The following is a 15525-nucleotide window of genomic DNA, read 5'->3' as shown; positions in this document are numbered from 1 at the left end:
ACAGAGAAAATAATAAGTTCTAAGTTTTCATGCATTTTTTAATACTGAAAAGCACTTATCTCAACATAGAAGAAAAAAGCCTACGCCAAAAATGCCACGAAGTACTCATTTTCTTTTCTTCTTCTTTTTTCCCCAAGTGCTCATTTTCTGAATAGTCCTTGTGACTGTGGTGCTAAAATGGCCATGTGGTAGGACAACCACTTATTCATGATTCACCCGGAGACATCTGTGAGGAAAAGTGCCCAGACAAACCATGGTATGTGGCCATCCTATTGGGTGGGTATTTGGGGACTGTGGAAGCCAAACTTGGCCATGTCAAATGGATGGAATGTGTGGTAAGACCAGCGCCAGCCCCTCTCTCCCATTTCTTTCTCCTGAGATGGAGCACAGGCAGGGATGGATACCACCCCTCCCTATGCCTTCAGTGGCCCTTGGGTAGAGTCAGAGGCAAGGGCCCCACAGTCTCAGAGCTCAGCCCACCCCACATCTTAGTCAGAGGCTCTCAAAGGAATTAGGGTCCATGCAAAGACACCAGTCACACATTCTTCTAGAACAGGAGCAATCCCAGGATATGCATCCAGACACTCAGTGGTGGAATCACAGCGTACATGAACCAGGCCTGGAGAGACACCACAGCAAATCCTACTGGCCAGTGTAAGGAAGCTACAGATTCACAGACACGCCCAGGCCTACCAGGACCCACTAGGCAGAGCTGGCAGTTATTTACTACCTGGGAGGTCACGCCCTGGGTCTACCCTGAGAGCCCCCAGGAGCTCCCATTGGGCACCTGCCATGGCATTGCCACAGCTGCTCCCAACACTTGTGGCACAGACCTTGCCACAGTCTCAGAAGCCCCACTTCCCAAGGCTCCACAGTTGGTGCAGTTTATCTGATCCTGACGTCATGCTCTCAGATCACTCGTAGCAGGTGCCAACAGCAAGACAAGATAGCAGAGAACCCAGGTGCTGCCCATGCCCCTCCACATCCAGGGAGCAAATTCTATTCTAAAAACTGGACTCTCCCCATTTTAGTGTGAGGCTAAGTGAGTAGATGACCACATTACAGAGGATCATGGTGCTGGGTTTAGAATGGACACTGAGGCTCCCACTGCACAGGGACAGCTGCACTGGACGGGGACAGCTGATGGGGCTTCACCAGGGTCCCAAGGCACAGAGGTGAGTGGCTGTCCTGGAGCCAGCAGAGAAGGTCCCAGAGAAGGTCAGGGGAACATGGTAAACCATCCCACAGGCAGATTTCAGCGGGTTCCTATCATTCAAGTGTCTTCTGAATCTTCTGGGTCTTGGGAACTTTTAATGAATGACTTCCTTGCCCTTCCATCTGCCACAGCCACGTCCATGTCTGACACACAGGCACACGCAGCAATGTCTCCATTGCAGCAGCCCAGGAACCCCAGCAGAAGCCAGGGCTGAGCGCGAAGGTCCATGTCCCTTTCAACGAAGACATGTCAAGGGGCAACAGGGCTGACAAAATGATGATTTTACATTTGTATGGACTTGAGTCACCCATGTTCAGGACTGGGGGGACACTGGAGGTCCAATGTGCGGTGGAGTCAACAAGCAAGACCCGCAGAGCTTGTGGGTTCTGCGTGCCAGGGTGCAGCTGGAAGCAGCCTTGTCGGCACAGCCGTGTCCTCAGCTCTCCTCAGGAGATGGGGGCCCCACCACGGAGCAGCTTATGCTTCCTAGACTCCTGACCACTTTCCCCATGGGTCTGAAGACCATTTATGATGAGAGGTAACGATGACCATTAGCTGAGGCCTTCCCTGTGAGCTCGACAGGTGCCATCTTGCTAAATCCTCACAATGACCATAGGATAGTTACAGCCTGACTTCCAAGCCAGGTCCTGGGGCAGAGAGGCCAAGCAGCAGCCCTGAGGCCACACCACACGGGTGGGATCCAGGTCTGAATCTGCTCCAGGGTGTCTGGCATCGCACCCGCCACGTCCACTGCCAACTTCCCCGGGAAGAGGTCCTAACAATCCCAACCTTCACCCAAGCCTTCAGTGGAGCACCTGGCTCATAGAAAGTATCAGTGAATTAATAAAAAATCTTAACATTTTAAAAAAGTGTTAAGTGGACCCAGCTTACTCAGCGTTAAGGTCCACATTGGGAAGCTGGCCAAGGGTCCAGGCTGTCAGGGGCTCACACCAGGCACAGTGGGCCCTCCCAGCTTCTCCTACTCTCTCTCGCCAGCAGCTCACCTGTGGGGACCCAAGGCCTCGCTATTACGGTGGAAGCTGGGCAAACACGTTCCCATGACCCAGCATAGAAACGTGACTCAGGAGGAACCCCCAGCCCACAATACCTTGACCTCACCCCACAGGCTCGCAGCACCCAGGAAAACATGCACCTGGTTTGGACATCCCCCCTCAGCAATCACTCCCACAAGAAGGCAACTCTGAGGCCTCATCAGCACTGCGCCCTCTATGAGGAACTTATGTGACCACTACCCAGAATCCCAGCCCCGGGTGGGCTTCAATCATTTCTGTGGCTTCTTGGCAGGAAAATCATCAACGAAGGTACCCATGTTGCTTCTCCCATGTTTTCCGGAGCCACGACCACCTTCTGATGAAGCCTCAGAGGAAGGGGACCTTTGTCCACCAAGCATCACTTGCGGGAAGGAAAACAGGTCAATCCCCAGTGGCCATCGCTGAAACCGGAAGGTGCACACTGCAGCAGATACCCTACATGCCCATGGTCACTCTAGACTTCAACATGCTGCCCAAACCCCCTCCTGGGATGCAGGAGGGTCGCGGGCTCTGAGGGTCGCCAGCACCCTGTGCCTGCTCTTTCCAGGTGAGTCAAAACCCGGCAACCCCAGTGTCACAGGCGGTAGTCTTCCAGCCTAGAAGCTAACTGAGAGTTGTCATTCTGTTTCTTCAAAATGATCTTTTGAAGACACTGAAATGGCTCAAGGGCAGTTTCAGTGTTGGGACAGAATGAACTTCTACCCAGGAACCTGGCGCCAGCCACTCCGCACCACATGGGATGCCTGCCCCGGTTGGTGTCCCCAGGACGGACATGCAGTGTGACCCAGCATGGCTCAAGGCACTCAGGGACAACCGGCCACCCCCACAGAGCTGTGTCCACTGCTGCCCAAGTCCAGGTGGTGAAGGTGGAAACACCCTCTCTGCTGTCTCCAGGGCTCACATCTGTGATTAGTGGTGAGCTTCCTACAGCTCCCTGGCTCATCCCGAAGAGGACACCCTGAGGAGCCTCCCCCCCAGGGGCCTGGACCACTGGCTGGCCCAGTGTTGATTGGGGGGTGGGGGAACAGCCACTGCTGGGCTCCTGATATGTGTGTGACTCACAAGGGTCCAGGACATGTCTGTGTGTGCCAGGCCCTCCGTGTACCACCTAAAGCCTGGGACATGGGAGAGAAACCCCGTGCATGCCAGAGGAACCTGCACATGCCCCAGACCGCAGAATAAGCCATGAGAGTCACCTGAGTCAGTGGTTGGTCGTGCTTTGTCCTGGGGCGCATGTTCAGAGCCACAGCCTGGGACAGGGCCTGTAGGTAGCGTTGGACGGCCTTGGCCAGAGCACGGTCATCCTCTAGGCCATACCACCTGTCCTGATCCACGCTCAGCTTTGACGTCCTGAAAAACAAAAGAGAACCACGAGCTGGTCATATGCTTGTTCACAATAATGAGCTGCCTGGGCCTTGGCTTCATGTGAAATGCACGCGGATGGTGTGGGGGCCGAGTGAGGACACTCACCTGGTGGCTAGAGAGCCAGTCCCTGCCCTCTTGGTGACCCCTGGCCATGGGCTTGGATCTGTCATGCGCCCCCCGAGCTGCTGTGGGGACCTGAGTGACCCCAAAGGCGGGTGAGGCCTGGAGCACATTCTCAACGTGGCCCCTCTGACCCACTGGACACGACACAAGCTGACAGACATCTCACTGTCAGTGCAACGGGAATCTGAGAAGCAGAGAGCAGGGCTTCGCGCAGCCACGGGCATGGACGTCTCCACGGAAGGGGGTTTGAGGTCTGAGTGTGGTTGAGGAAGAATGGACAGCTGACCCCCACTGACCTCATGACACACAGGGCAGGTGGGCCTTCCCCAGCCATGGAGGCATGCGTAGCGGTGCAGGAGAGCCCTGGGATGGAGCTCCCGGGTCCTGCCCAACACCCAGGGGAACACCCCACATGCACAGCCATCCAGGGGCGCCACAGCTACGGAGCAGGGTAAACCCCTGGACAGGGCTGGGTGCCCGCAGCTGCAACACAGCAAACCCAAGAGACCGTTCCCAGCCCTGCCAACAGTGGGGTGCCACAGCTCGGGGCCAGCAGGTGGCAGGACGTGCTGCTCCCAGACCTTGGGCTACCTAGTGACCCCATGTGATCACAGGGCATTAAAAGAGGCCGGGTGGGGGTCAGAGTAATGTCGGGGAGAGAGACATCCAGCCACAGAATGCACCAGGGAGAAAACATTCGTGGCCTGGCCCCAGAGAAGGTGTTGAGGCTATGATGCCCGGGCAGAGCCTCTGCCTCCAGAACTGAAAGGCAACAGATGTGCGCTGTGGAAGCAGCAGACTTGGGGCTGCAGGCTACACTGTTCCCCTTTCTCTTCTCCTTTCTGTGCTCACACATGGACACCGTCCTTCATGGGACCTGGAAACATGCCCTGTATCCACCCTTGGCTCCTGCCTGCACTGCTGCCTCCCTGGGTCACGTGTGGCCATGCGTGGGTGGCCGTGTGGCAGAGGGTGCAGGTGCTACTACTGTCACACCCCTGCCTGGAGCCCCGCAGCCTCTGCAGCAAGTGCACCAGGTCCCATCACTCATGGGGAAAAGCTCCAACCACGTCCTATGTCCCAGGCCATTCATGCCCTTTGTGGCCCACACATGCCTTTGCCAACCCTCCACGACGTCCTGGTCCCCGTCTAGTACGTCCCTGAAATCACGGTCTGGATCACATTTATTACCAGCTGGAAACACTTTCCTTATTTAACGTGTGCTTTTTGTTGCTATATGTCCTTAAACCAGAATGAAAGCTGCCTGAGGGGAAAGGTCACGTCCCTCCATGTGCTCTTGCTCTCTGCTCCAAGCCCAGAATTATGCAGAGCTTAACTCAGCAGCTGCTGTGAGTTCACATGGACCGAATGAGTGAGCACAGATACAGCCATTAACCTCTAAGTCCACGCAGGGGTAGCCCAAGACACCAGCACTTCACCTTACTAACCTATTAAATGACACTTGTCCTCTGAAATCTAAAAACTATTGTCAGTGAAAGTGAGTTCAGCATAACAGAACTGGTAATTGTGGTGTAGTGGGGGCGATCAAATTATGGACTGGTCTGAAAGGAGAATGTCTTATTTCCTTTCTTTTTTAAAGAAAATAAGTTTGGGGGGCACCTGAGTGTCTCAGTGGTTGAGCATCTGCCTTCGGCTCAGGGCGTGACCCCAGAGTTCTGGGATTGAGTCCCACATTGGGCTCCCTGCATGGAGCCTGCTTCTCCCTCTGTCACATGTGTCTCTGCCTCTCTCTGTGTCTCTCATGAATAAATAAATACAATCTTAAAAAAAAATCTTAAAAATATAGAAAATAATTTCCCAGCCTCTGTTAGGCACCTTTGACAACCAGAAGTCTGCTTTGTGTACAAAGAACTGGGCACATTTCCTATGGCAACTCTACACAACCTCAAACGTACCCTCTGTAGTGCATGCTCCCCAATGTGGCAGCTGATTTTTGAATAATAAACAATTGTAAGCAATTACAGCTTTGACATTTACGTAGCGATATACGTGGGTGGGTTTCTTCACATACTAAAATGCATTTGACCTTCACATAAGTAAATACCGGGTTTTAAAATTTGTATTGTTTTTAATTATCTGCCAGAAGTAGCCTTGACGTTGAACAAAAATATCCCCAGGCTGCTAGGAAGGCAGCACAGCTTACCCAACGTCCAGACGCAGTTTTAGAAAATCAGTGCACACAAGGGCATGGACTCACCTGCCATGTTTTTCATTTCTTCCTGTCCTTTCTGTGGAGATTTTTTTTTCATTTGGAGAGATTTAACTTTTATGTAATCATTTGATTTTCATTTTTATTTATACGTGTACCACCTATGATAACTGTCTCATGACGATCCTAGAAACAAGGTGTTCTGGTGTGCAGACAGGAGGGCCTTGGTTCCCCAGGCACAGGACATAGGCCTTCGAGCCCAAATCAGGAGAAGTGGGGGCACAGCTTGAAGCCTGAGAATGCAGGGGGTTTGTCCCACTCAGGGTCGTGTGTGTGTCTGTGTGTGTCTATGTGTCTGTACATGCATGTCTGTGTGTCTCAGGGTGTGTTCATGTGTGTGTCCATACCTGTGCATCAACACCTGTGCATCTGGTCTGTGTAGATGTCTTGCAGGCTGTGTTAGCACAAATAAAATGTTCAATGTGCTAATAACAGTATCTACCTTCAGGGACCAGGAAACAGTGTCTTGAGTAGTTTATATAAACATGACAGTCTGCTCCTTACATGTAGGTCTTTGGTGTGATTCTGACATACTTCAGGAAACGTGGCTTAAGGTGGGTGTGTAACTCATTATAGATTTTCCACTTAAAGTAATGGAGAGCAGGGTCCCAGCTAGTTTGTTCACATAGGAAGTCTGATTTCTAAGAGCGGATCACTGACATTAGGTGTGGTATTTGTCTATATTTCATAAAATCCGGGACTTACAGGGATGCCTGGGGGGCTCAGCGGTTAAGCATCTGCCTTCAGCTCAGGGCGTGATCCCAGGGTCAAGTCCCACATCCGGTTCCCCCACAGGGATCCTGTCCCTCTGCCTGTGTCTCTGCCTCTCTCTGTGTGTGTCATGAATAAACAAATAAAATCTTAAAAAAAAAAAAAGCTGGGACTCACAGAAAATCCTCTTATTTGCATTTAATTATCTCAATCAGATAAAGTTGTCCTACTTTTATTTCCCATGCCTTTTAAGTTACACGTAATCAGACCTCACAGGTGTGCCAATAAGGACGTCACAGGTCTTTGATCTCAAAGCATGGCTAGCATTTCTTGGGCCATCACTGCCTGGATGGATCCCATGTTCTGTGGGTCAGGGTAATTTTAACAGGTCAGTTCACTTCTCCGGTAGTTTGTCTTCCCCCAGGATGAGTTGCTAACCTCATAAACGTGCCTCTAACTTGTCTTGTTCATCTTCCTGGGGTGACTGTTGCTGGTGGGTTTGCTTACGACCCTGTGAGATGCAACACTGATGAGCACACCCGTTGTCAACCCTGGAGCAGTTAACTTACAAATGGGGCTCTCTTCTGTCCTTCAGCTTAAAGTCGGTCAAAACTACATAAGTACATATTTTCCACTTCAAGAAAAGTAAAAATATTTTACGTGTAGGACTTCACTACCCTCTTGCACTTGCAGGCACCGGCCTCTGGCTCCAAATAATAGAGAGGCTTTCAGCTGTCACCCAATTTGTTGAAGGAAAAAAACCCAAACCAGGAACAAAATCTTCACAGAGAGCACACGGTGAACCTGGTCGTCACTCCTCTCTCAGTCATGATAACTGTGGTTAACAACAGCCCCGTGGGAGCTCACCGGAGCTACATACACACTGGCCTCCTGCCCATGGGAGTGTCAGCAGAGGGCTAGCTTCCTTCCTATGTTCTCATGACTCCCAACGCTTCCTCTCAGTTCCTTAATTACCTCTGGGCCCACTCCCTGGCTTTCACTTGCTGTCAGCTTGAGTAGGGCTGGGCATTCAGAAGATGGTTCTAGCTTTATCCGAGCAAGCTCACTCCTCTAAAGGTCAGCTGTCTGGTAGGAAACATGCTGAGTGTGTTTCTGGCCAACTGCAGATACCCACAACCTATCCAGAATGCTCTGCAGAGTGTAAGCAGAATGCATTTGCCCTGTGCAGTAAAAAAAGCAAGGAAGGGCTCATGGGTGGCGGAGTTACCCATAAATAATTCAAAGTCACCAGTAGTTTTCATTCATTCTCTCCTTCCTTCACTGATTCAGCAAATATCGACCGAATGTCAACCTGGTGAAAGGCTTGGGCCAGGTACTGGAGCTCTGTGCCGGAAGCAGCACCGGCAGGGATGCCAGGGGGGCAGAAGGCAGCCATGCACACAGGGTGATAGACAGCAGTGACTTCTTTGCCAATAATGACTCAACCTGTGCTCTAAAAATATCTGCAAACCCAAACAGTGATGGTCACGAATTGAATGCAAACCCTGAAGACAAGAGAGGCACATTCATCCCGCCCCCCAGAGGAGAGATGCCAGGGCCCCCGGGGGCAGGAGGAACTGCCACCTGCCTTTCCCAGGAAGGCTGCATGGAAAAATGGAAGAATCCAAAGGGTGGACTTTTAAAGGGCAGCCAGATCAACGAAGCAGCAAATAAAAAGAGAGAAAACAGGAACGCAGCACTAATTTTAGAAAAACGGACTCCAAGACCAAAGGCATTAATGGCAGCCAAGGCAGGCTTCCGAAGTGACTGTGGGCATGGCTCGTGCCGATACAGCTGCAGTGTGGCAACCTCCATGTGCCTGACGTCAGAGCCTCTTCCAGGAGTGAGATCCCCCCAACATCAAATGGAGTAATGCTGGTACTGAGTACACTGTGGAGTCCACTGGGGTCTTCACCATCATGGAGAAGGCTGGGACTCACTTGAAGGGTGGAGCTGAGAGGGTCATCGTCTCTACCTCTTTTACTGAAGCCGCCATGTTTGCGATGGGCATGATTCATGAGAAGTATGACAACTCCCTCAAGACTGTCAGCGATGCCTCCTGCACCACCAACTGTTTGGCCCTCTAGCCAAGGTTATCCATGACAACTTTGGCATTGTGGAGAGACTCATGGCCATTGGTCCATGCCATCATTGCCACCCAGAAGACTGTGGACAGCCCCTCCAGGAAGATGTGGTGTGATGGCCGAGGGGCTGCCCAGAATATCATCCCTGCTTCTTCTGGCACCACCAAGGCTGTGGGCACAGTCATCCCTGAGCTGAATGGGAAGCTCACTGGCCTGGCCTTCTGTGTCCCCATCCCCCAACATGTCAATGGGCCTACAATGTCAGGGCTGGCACTGCTCTCAATATCACTTTGTCAAGCTCCTTTCCTGGTATGACAATGAATTTGACCACAGCACCTGAGTGGTAGACCCTATGGTCTACATGGCCTCCATGGAGTAAGAGGCCCCTTGACCACCAGCTCCAGCAGAGGCACAAGAAGAGGAGGCCCTCAGCTGCTGGGGAGTCCCTGCCCCGACTTAATCCCCCAACACACTGAGAATCTCCTGACCTCCAATTTACATCCCAGACCCCCCGAGGAAGGGGAGGGACTTGGGGAGCCCTACCTTGTCATGTAGCATCAATAAAGTATACTGTACCCAGCCAAAAAAAATCACAATATTGATGCCGGTAAGAAGGCAGCCCCTACGTGTCCATCCAGTGGCCTCACCTGTGTGCAAACACGGGTCCCTGAGTGACGCCCTATTCCTTGGTGGGATAGGGAGCCATTCTTTGTTCATTGTGGAGTTCAAGGTCACCCAGGACAATGCGCTTCACACTTAGTGAAGTTAAGCCCTCACAAGGAAGGAAGGAGCAGTGGGCAGCACAGAAACGCCCAAGTGAGATTTAAAGACCATGCAAAGAGCATGCAATCACACGAGACAGAAACAGAAATTCAAGACAGCCTGACTTTGGTTGGTGGTGGTTTCTTCTTACAGAGAGTCTTGCACACACCCATGGGCGGTCACGGCACATCCTCCGACAAAGGAGGCGCTCCAGTGGACAGGCTGGGCACAAGAAGCAGGATATGCCTTCTCCCCTCCAGGAGCTCGTCTGGCTAATGAGGGGGTCAAGACAATGAATGTGTCCTCGGTGCACATTAATTCTTCATGGGCATCCACTCACGTCATCTCACTGGTTTGCAAATGAACTTCTTGGCTTAGTTGCTTCACTTATGAGAAGAACATGAGCTACAGGCAGATACTCTCATTTCTGTGTTACTGAGATTTTTCTAACTAAACTTTCAGAATAGTCTCTGAAAACAATGGACCTTCCAAACTGCCCTAAGTGTCTGGGGAAGGCCCTTTTCCTTTTCCTTTTTCCCAGTGAAATGGGAGACGAGAAATCTTGACTTTTCTGCTTTTGGCCAAGTCTCTGAAGATGCAGGGCTTTCCAAGGGTCTTGGGAAAGGGAGGGGAAGGGCCCCTGGGACGTCCATCAGTGAGGATGGCATCTGAGTAAAGGGTCATGCCAGGGCAGGTTGCTCCCCAGGCTAGGACACGGTGAAGAGGGAAGCACCCATCAGCTCCTCTTTGGACTTTCCAACCCTCCGGACCCTCTACACCAGAAAGATAATAAATTCGAATAAAAATAAGCTTGATGAATGGATAAAGAAGATGTGGTCTATATATGCAACAAAATATTATTCAGCCATTAGAAACGACAAATACCATTTGCTTCAATGTGGATGGAACTGGAGGGTATTATGCTGAGTGAAGTAAGTCAATCAGAGAAGGACAAACATTATATGGTTTCATTCATACGGGGAATATAAAAAATAGTGAAAGGGACTAAAGGGGAAAGGAGAGAAAATGAGTGGGAAATATCAGAGAGGGAGACAAAACATAAGAGACTCCTAACTCTGGGAAACGAACAAGGAGTAGTGGAAGGGGAGGTGCGCAGGGGGATGGGGTGACTGGGTGATAGGCACTGAGGGCCGCACTTGACAGGATGAGCACTGGGTGTTATACTATATGTTGGCAAATCGAGCTCCAATAAAAAATATACCAAAAAAACCAAAATATACAAACAAGCAAAAAAAATGAATAAACTTGTAAAACAATAAAAAGAACACAAAAATTCACCAAAAAAACAAAAAAACAAAAACAAAAACAAAATAAGCTTGACAGATGCAGGCTGCAGGCAGAGAGCCTAGAGACATAACCACGTCTGCTTACCTGGCTGTGCTAGGGGCATCCAAGTGTCGCGGGTAGGTCTGGGGAAGATCTGAGAGCTCCTGGGCCATCATGTTCTGGGTGTAGTCGTCCTGCCACTTAAAGCCTGGCGGAAGTTGCAAAAGCTGTGTTATCAACCCAGAAGTTGAGCCAAAGGTCTTATTTCAGTCTCAGGATAAACTTCTGCCATTTCAAAGTTTGTCTTCAATGCCATCAACAACCCAGGGCTCCCTCTCACTGCAGTTTATTAAGAAAGTCTCTTCTCATACAAGTCCCCGTCTTCTGAGACATCTGGCCCAGAAACAAGACAGGCACTTTACTAGATGAACAACATGAGGCTCAGTAGTGTCCATGGCTGGGCAGCAAGGAGGCCTTGAGCAGGTGTCGTTTCATCTGCAAGATGAATGTACCCCAGCGAAAGACACAGACTTTCTCACAGAAAGGTTCCTAGCACATGTGCTCAGCCACTGTCCTGCCCACTCACGGCCAATCTCGGGCAATTCATTCTAACTCCATCCTGCCGAAGAGCCACACAATTGTGATGAAATAAGAATATTGTTACTGTGAAGGCAATTATCACAGGGCTTAATGTGCTGTATCTGGGAGCCAATTACATTATATTTATACGCAAATGTTATGACAAAGAGCTTTATAACAAGAGTGAAGTAGTTATGAAGGCAAAATCCATGTGATTATGCATTAATTACATGCACTGCAGATCACATGATAATTATGCTCAGAATTACCAAATAACTCCCAAGAATAATTATTATGCAATTTGTACATTTTAGATCTTATGGTAACACTTTAGCACTTAGAACTACCCCATGCAATTATCCATAATTATCTAATCACTAAATATCATGTAATTACAGAGATATATTTTTATGCCCTGTTCAAAAACACATTACCAAAATCTTCAGATCAGGACAGCTCAGTGCCTGTGTGTGTGAGTGCAGTGCAGGGAAGTCCAGAATTTGCTGAGAAACACATGTTCTGGGGAATAAAGGGAAGGAAGGACTCAGCAGATAGAAGCCGCCTTCACGAACACACTTGAATTCTTTTTTCAAATGTAAATCTAACATTTTTTTTCATACTTACAAATGGCAAGATTCAAACAGTTGGAACATTTCTAAGTCTCAAAGGCTCTGTGGCATTACCCAAAAGGGAAGCTGATGAGAAAATTCAGCAAACAGGCCGGCCTCCTATGGCAACTTGTTCCAAGCAGCTCTGCTTGAATATGGCATTTAGAGAACAGGTTGCTGCAGGGAGACCCAGCCCTACAATCACTGTTACGCTTACTTTGGGATTAAATGTACTTAATAATAAGCAAGAATCTTCCATTTGCCAAAAGCAACTTAAAAACCACCCATAAGAAATGCATGCTTATGTGGCTGTTAACCATTGGTTCCCTCCCAGGAGTATTCTCAATTGAAAGCACATTTGTAGTATTAGCATAATATTTAGCATTGTGGATTTAGAAAATAAGCATAGTTTAAACGTGCCATTCCCAAAAGGGTGGTCTTAATATCCATCAGGAAACCAAAAAAATCGAGAGCACAAAAAGGAAGTTCCTATAAAAAACCTTTAATTTTTAAATTTAAAATAACAAAACCTCAATGATATATATGTATGTTTTAAGAAGCACAGAAGTCTGAGCTGTGTCAATTCTGGGGTCCGTGAGGAGGGCTCAGTCACAACACTTGGCCAACTGACAAAGGTGTTACAGACAGGCAATCTGAGGGCAACCCCAAACCCCTAGACTGGCTTCTAAGCTTTCCTGGGAGCACGCAGAAACTGGGAATTTGGATTCCAAAGCAACGCGTAGGCTGGGGGTCAGATGCCCTCTCTGGACTCATCTCTAAGGCATACTGGGAAAAGACGACCTGCTTACAGGGAGATGGGAAGATGTACTTTCCCTGCCCTCCCCACCAGGCACGATGAGATCCCTGGAGATTTCGTGCACAGAGGGCTGTGAAGGGAGGACGGCAGATAGACTGCTGCACTCCCATGGAATCCGAGGAACCACACAGGCAGCATTCCCTGGGCTGCCCTCTGGCCCTCGTGCCTCCTCACACTGGAGCTGAGTCAGCAATCTGGGAGTACCAAGTGCAGGTGAAGCCCTGACAGGTCACCTCTCCCTAGCCAGTGGACCAGACCAACATGGCACATGTTAGATAATAACAGCTCTACTCCCATCAAACACCACCAAAAAAAGCAGAAGCCAACCCACAGCCAAGCTAACAAAGGCCAGGGGACCCTGGGCATCCTCTCGTATGAAGCTGGAATGAGGCCCTCTGACCCCCCCGACCCTGCCAGGGTCAGCAGAATGGCCAAGTATGGAAGGGATGGTATACCCACCCACCCCCATGTCAAGCCCCAGTGGAGACCACATACAGAGTTCAAACTCCCACCACCTACCCTGCCCAGCATATGGACAAGACCCCTTCCCTCAGATGTCAGCAGAAGTCTAGTGGAGAACCTAGACTTCCTTCTACCCCCATGTTAGTGACAGAGACCCCTTCCCCAGGCCTTGGCAGAGCAGTGTCAGAAAAAGCTATTAAAGCACAAGGCCTAAATGAGATCCAGAGTCTCATAATGGAATACAAAGAATGTTCAGGGTTCAAGAGAAAATCACTTGTCATACCAAAACCGGGGAATATCTCAATCTGTAGCCACAACACTGATGCTTGAAGATGTTAGCATTACCTGCCAAAGATCGTAAAGCAGCCATAATAAAAATGCTTCAATGAACAATTATGAACATACTTGAAAGAAATAAAAAACTAGAAGGCTTAACAAGGAAATAGAAAGTCTCAGTAAATACACAGATATAAAAAGAACCAAATGGAAATAATGTAACTGAAAAATATAATAACCAAAATAAGCAATGCAGCAGATGCACTAAATAGAAGGATGAGAGACAGAGGGAAAAATCCATAAACTAGAAGAGAGAATAACAGAAATTACCTAATTCCAACAACATAGAGAAAACAATCTGGAAAAGAAATGGACAGAGCCTCAGGGAGTGTGAGACTATAACAAAAGATCTAACATTCATATCATCAGTCTCAGGAGGGGAAACAAAGACAACAGGGCTGAAAGGGCATTCAAAAAGATGATGGCTAAAACTTCTCAACTACGGCAAGAGATATAAATCTAAGTATCCACAAAGCTGAGCACCTGAACAGAGTAAACTCAATCTCCTCGAAGACACACAGTTAAACTTCTGAAAACTAAATGTAAAGAAAGAATCTTGATGGCAGCCAGAGAAAAATGATACCTTACACCTTTGAGGGAAACACAATCCGAATGACAAAGGATTTCATTTCCCATCAGAAACCACAGAGGCCGCAAGGAAATCACACAACATCCTTCAAGCACTGGAAGAAAAGAACCACCAGCCCCAAATCCCAAAATCTACCCAGATACCCACCAAAAACATCCTTCAGAACTGACAAGGAAATTAGGACAGTCTCAAAAGAGGGAAAATGAGAGCATTGTTTGCAGCAGACCTGCCCAAAAACAATTGCTGAATGAACTTATTTAAACAGAAAGGCAAAGATGGAAGAAGGAAGTCTGGAACACGAGGAAGGAGAAAAGAATGAAAGTAAAGGCGATGAGTTTTCCTTCTCTGGACTTTTGTCAATTATGTGTGACAACTGAGGCAGACACAACAATACTGTCTGTTGTGCTTCTAAATATATGCAGAAGAAATATTCAAGATAATTATAATAAACAGGGGAAGAGCCATAAAGCGAACTGGTAAAACAATGATAGTATACTGTGATTAGTTTTGTATATATAATGCAATATCTTAACCAACCACTAAAAAGGCTATCAAGAGATACACTCAAAAACACTATAAATAAATATGGATTTCTTAAAAAAAAAAAAAAGTCAACATAACCCTAAAGGAGTGCAGAAAAAATAAAACAGAAAAAATAGAATAGTAAAATAGGAGATTTAAGCCTTAACATACCAATAATTATAAATGTAAAAGGACCAATGTATATCAATAATGTATAAACGTAAAAGGGCTAAATATACCAGTGAAAAGACATTGACTAGGTAGATTAAAAAAGTATGATCCAACTATATGTCGTTTATAAGAAACTCACTTCAAATATAATGCTACAGACAGGCTGAAAGTAAAGGCTGGAAAGAGATGTATCACACAAGCATCAATCAAAGGAAGTAGTAGAGGCTACAGTAATAACAGATAAATTACTCATCAAAACAAAATTATGAGGGACAGAGACACATTATATAATGATAAAAGAGTAAATCCACCAAGACGACATAGGAATCCTAAATACATATACACCAGACAACAAAGCTGCAAATATGTGAAGCAAAAACTGATGGAACTGAAAGGAGAAATAGGTAAACCCACATTTACAGTTGAGACTTCAGCATCACTTTTGCAGCAACTGAACAAATAAAGAGAAAATCAGTAAAGCTGGGGAAAAACTCAACAGCACCCTCAATCAATAGTTCTAATCGGCATTTATAGAACACTCCACCCAACAAGATCAGAACACACACTCTTTTCAAGTGCCCACAAAACACGGACTGAGACCATATCCTGGA

The 15525-nt window shown here is 48.2% G+C and overlaps 1 protein-coding gene across 5 annotated transcripts in view; it reads right to left on the bottom strand.

The window, feature by feature from the left end:
* PTPRN2 (protein tyrosine phosphatase receptor type N2) overlaps positions 1-15525 on the bottom strand; it is a 723182-nt gene that overhangs the window by 453343 nt on the left and 254314 nt on the right. For all 5 annotated transcript variants that reach the window (XM_041753464.1, XM_041753465.1, XM_041753467.1 and 2 more), the window contains 2 exons: positions 10936-11038; positions 3465-3618 (listed from right to left, as the gene is read on the bottom strand). In XM_041753464.1, coding sequence (XP_041609398.1) covers positions 3465-3618; positions 10936-11038 — 257 coding nt within the window. The remainder of the gene's footprint in view (positions 1-3464; positions 3619-10935; positions 11039-15525) is intronic.

This window comes from Vulpes lagopus, chromosome 4 (genome assembly GCF_018345385.1).
Source record: "Vulpes lagopus strain Blue_001 chromosome 4, ASM1834538v1, whole genome shotgun sequence".
Taxonomy (NCBI): Eukaryota; Metazoa; Chordata; class Mammalia; order Carnivora; family Canidae; genus Vulpes; species Vulpes lagopus.
Note: the sequence above shows the minus strand (reverse complement) of the source record. Positions and strands in the feature narration are given on the sequence as shown.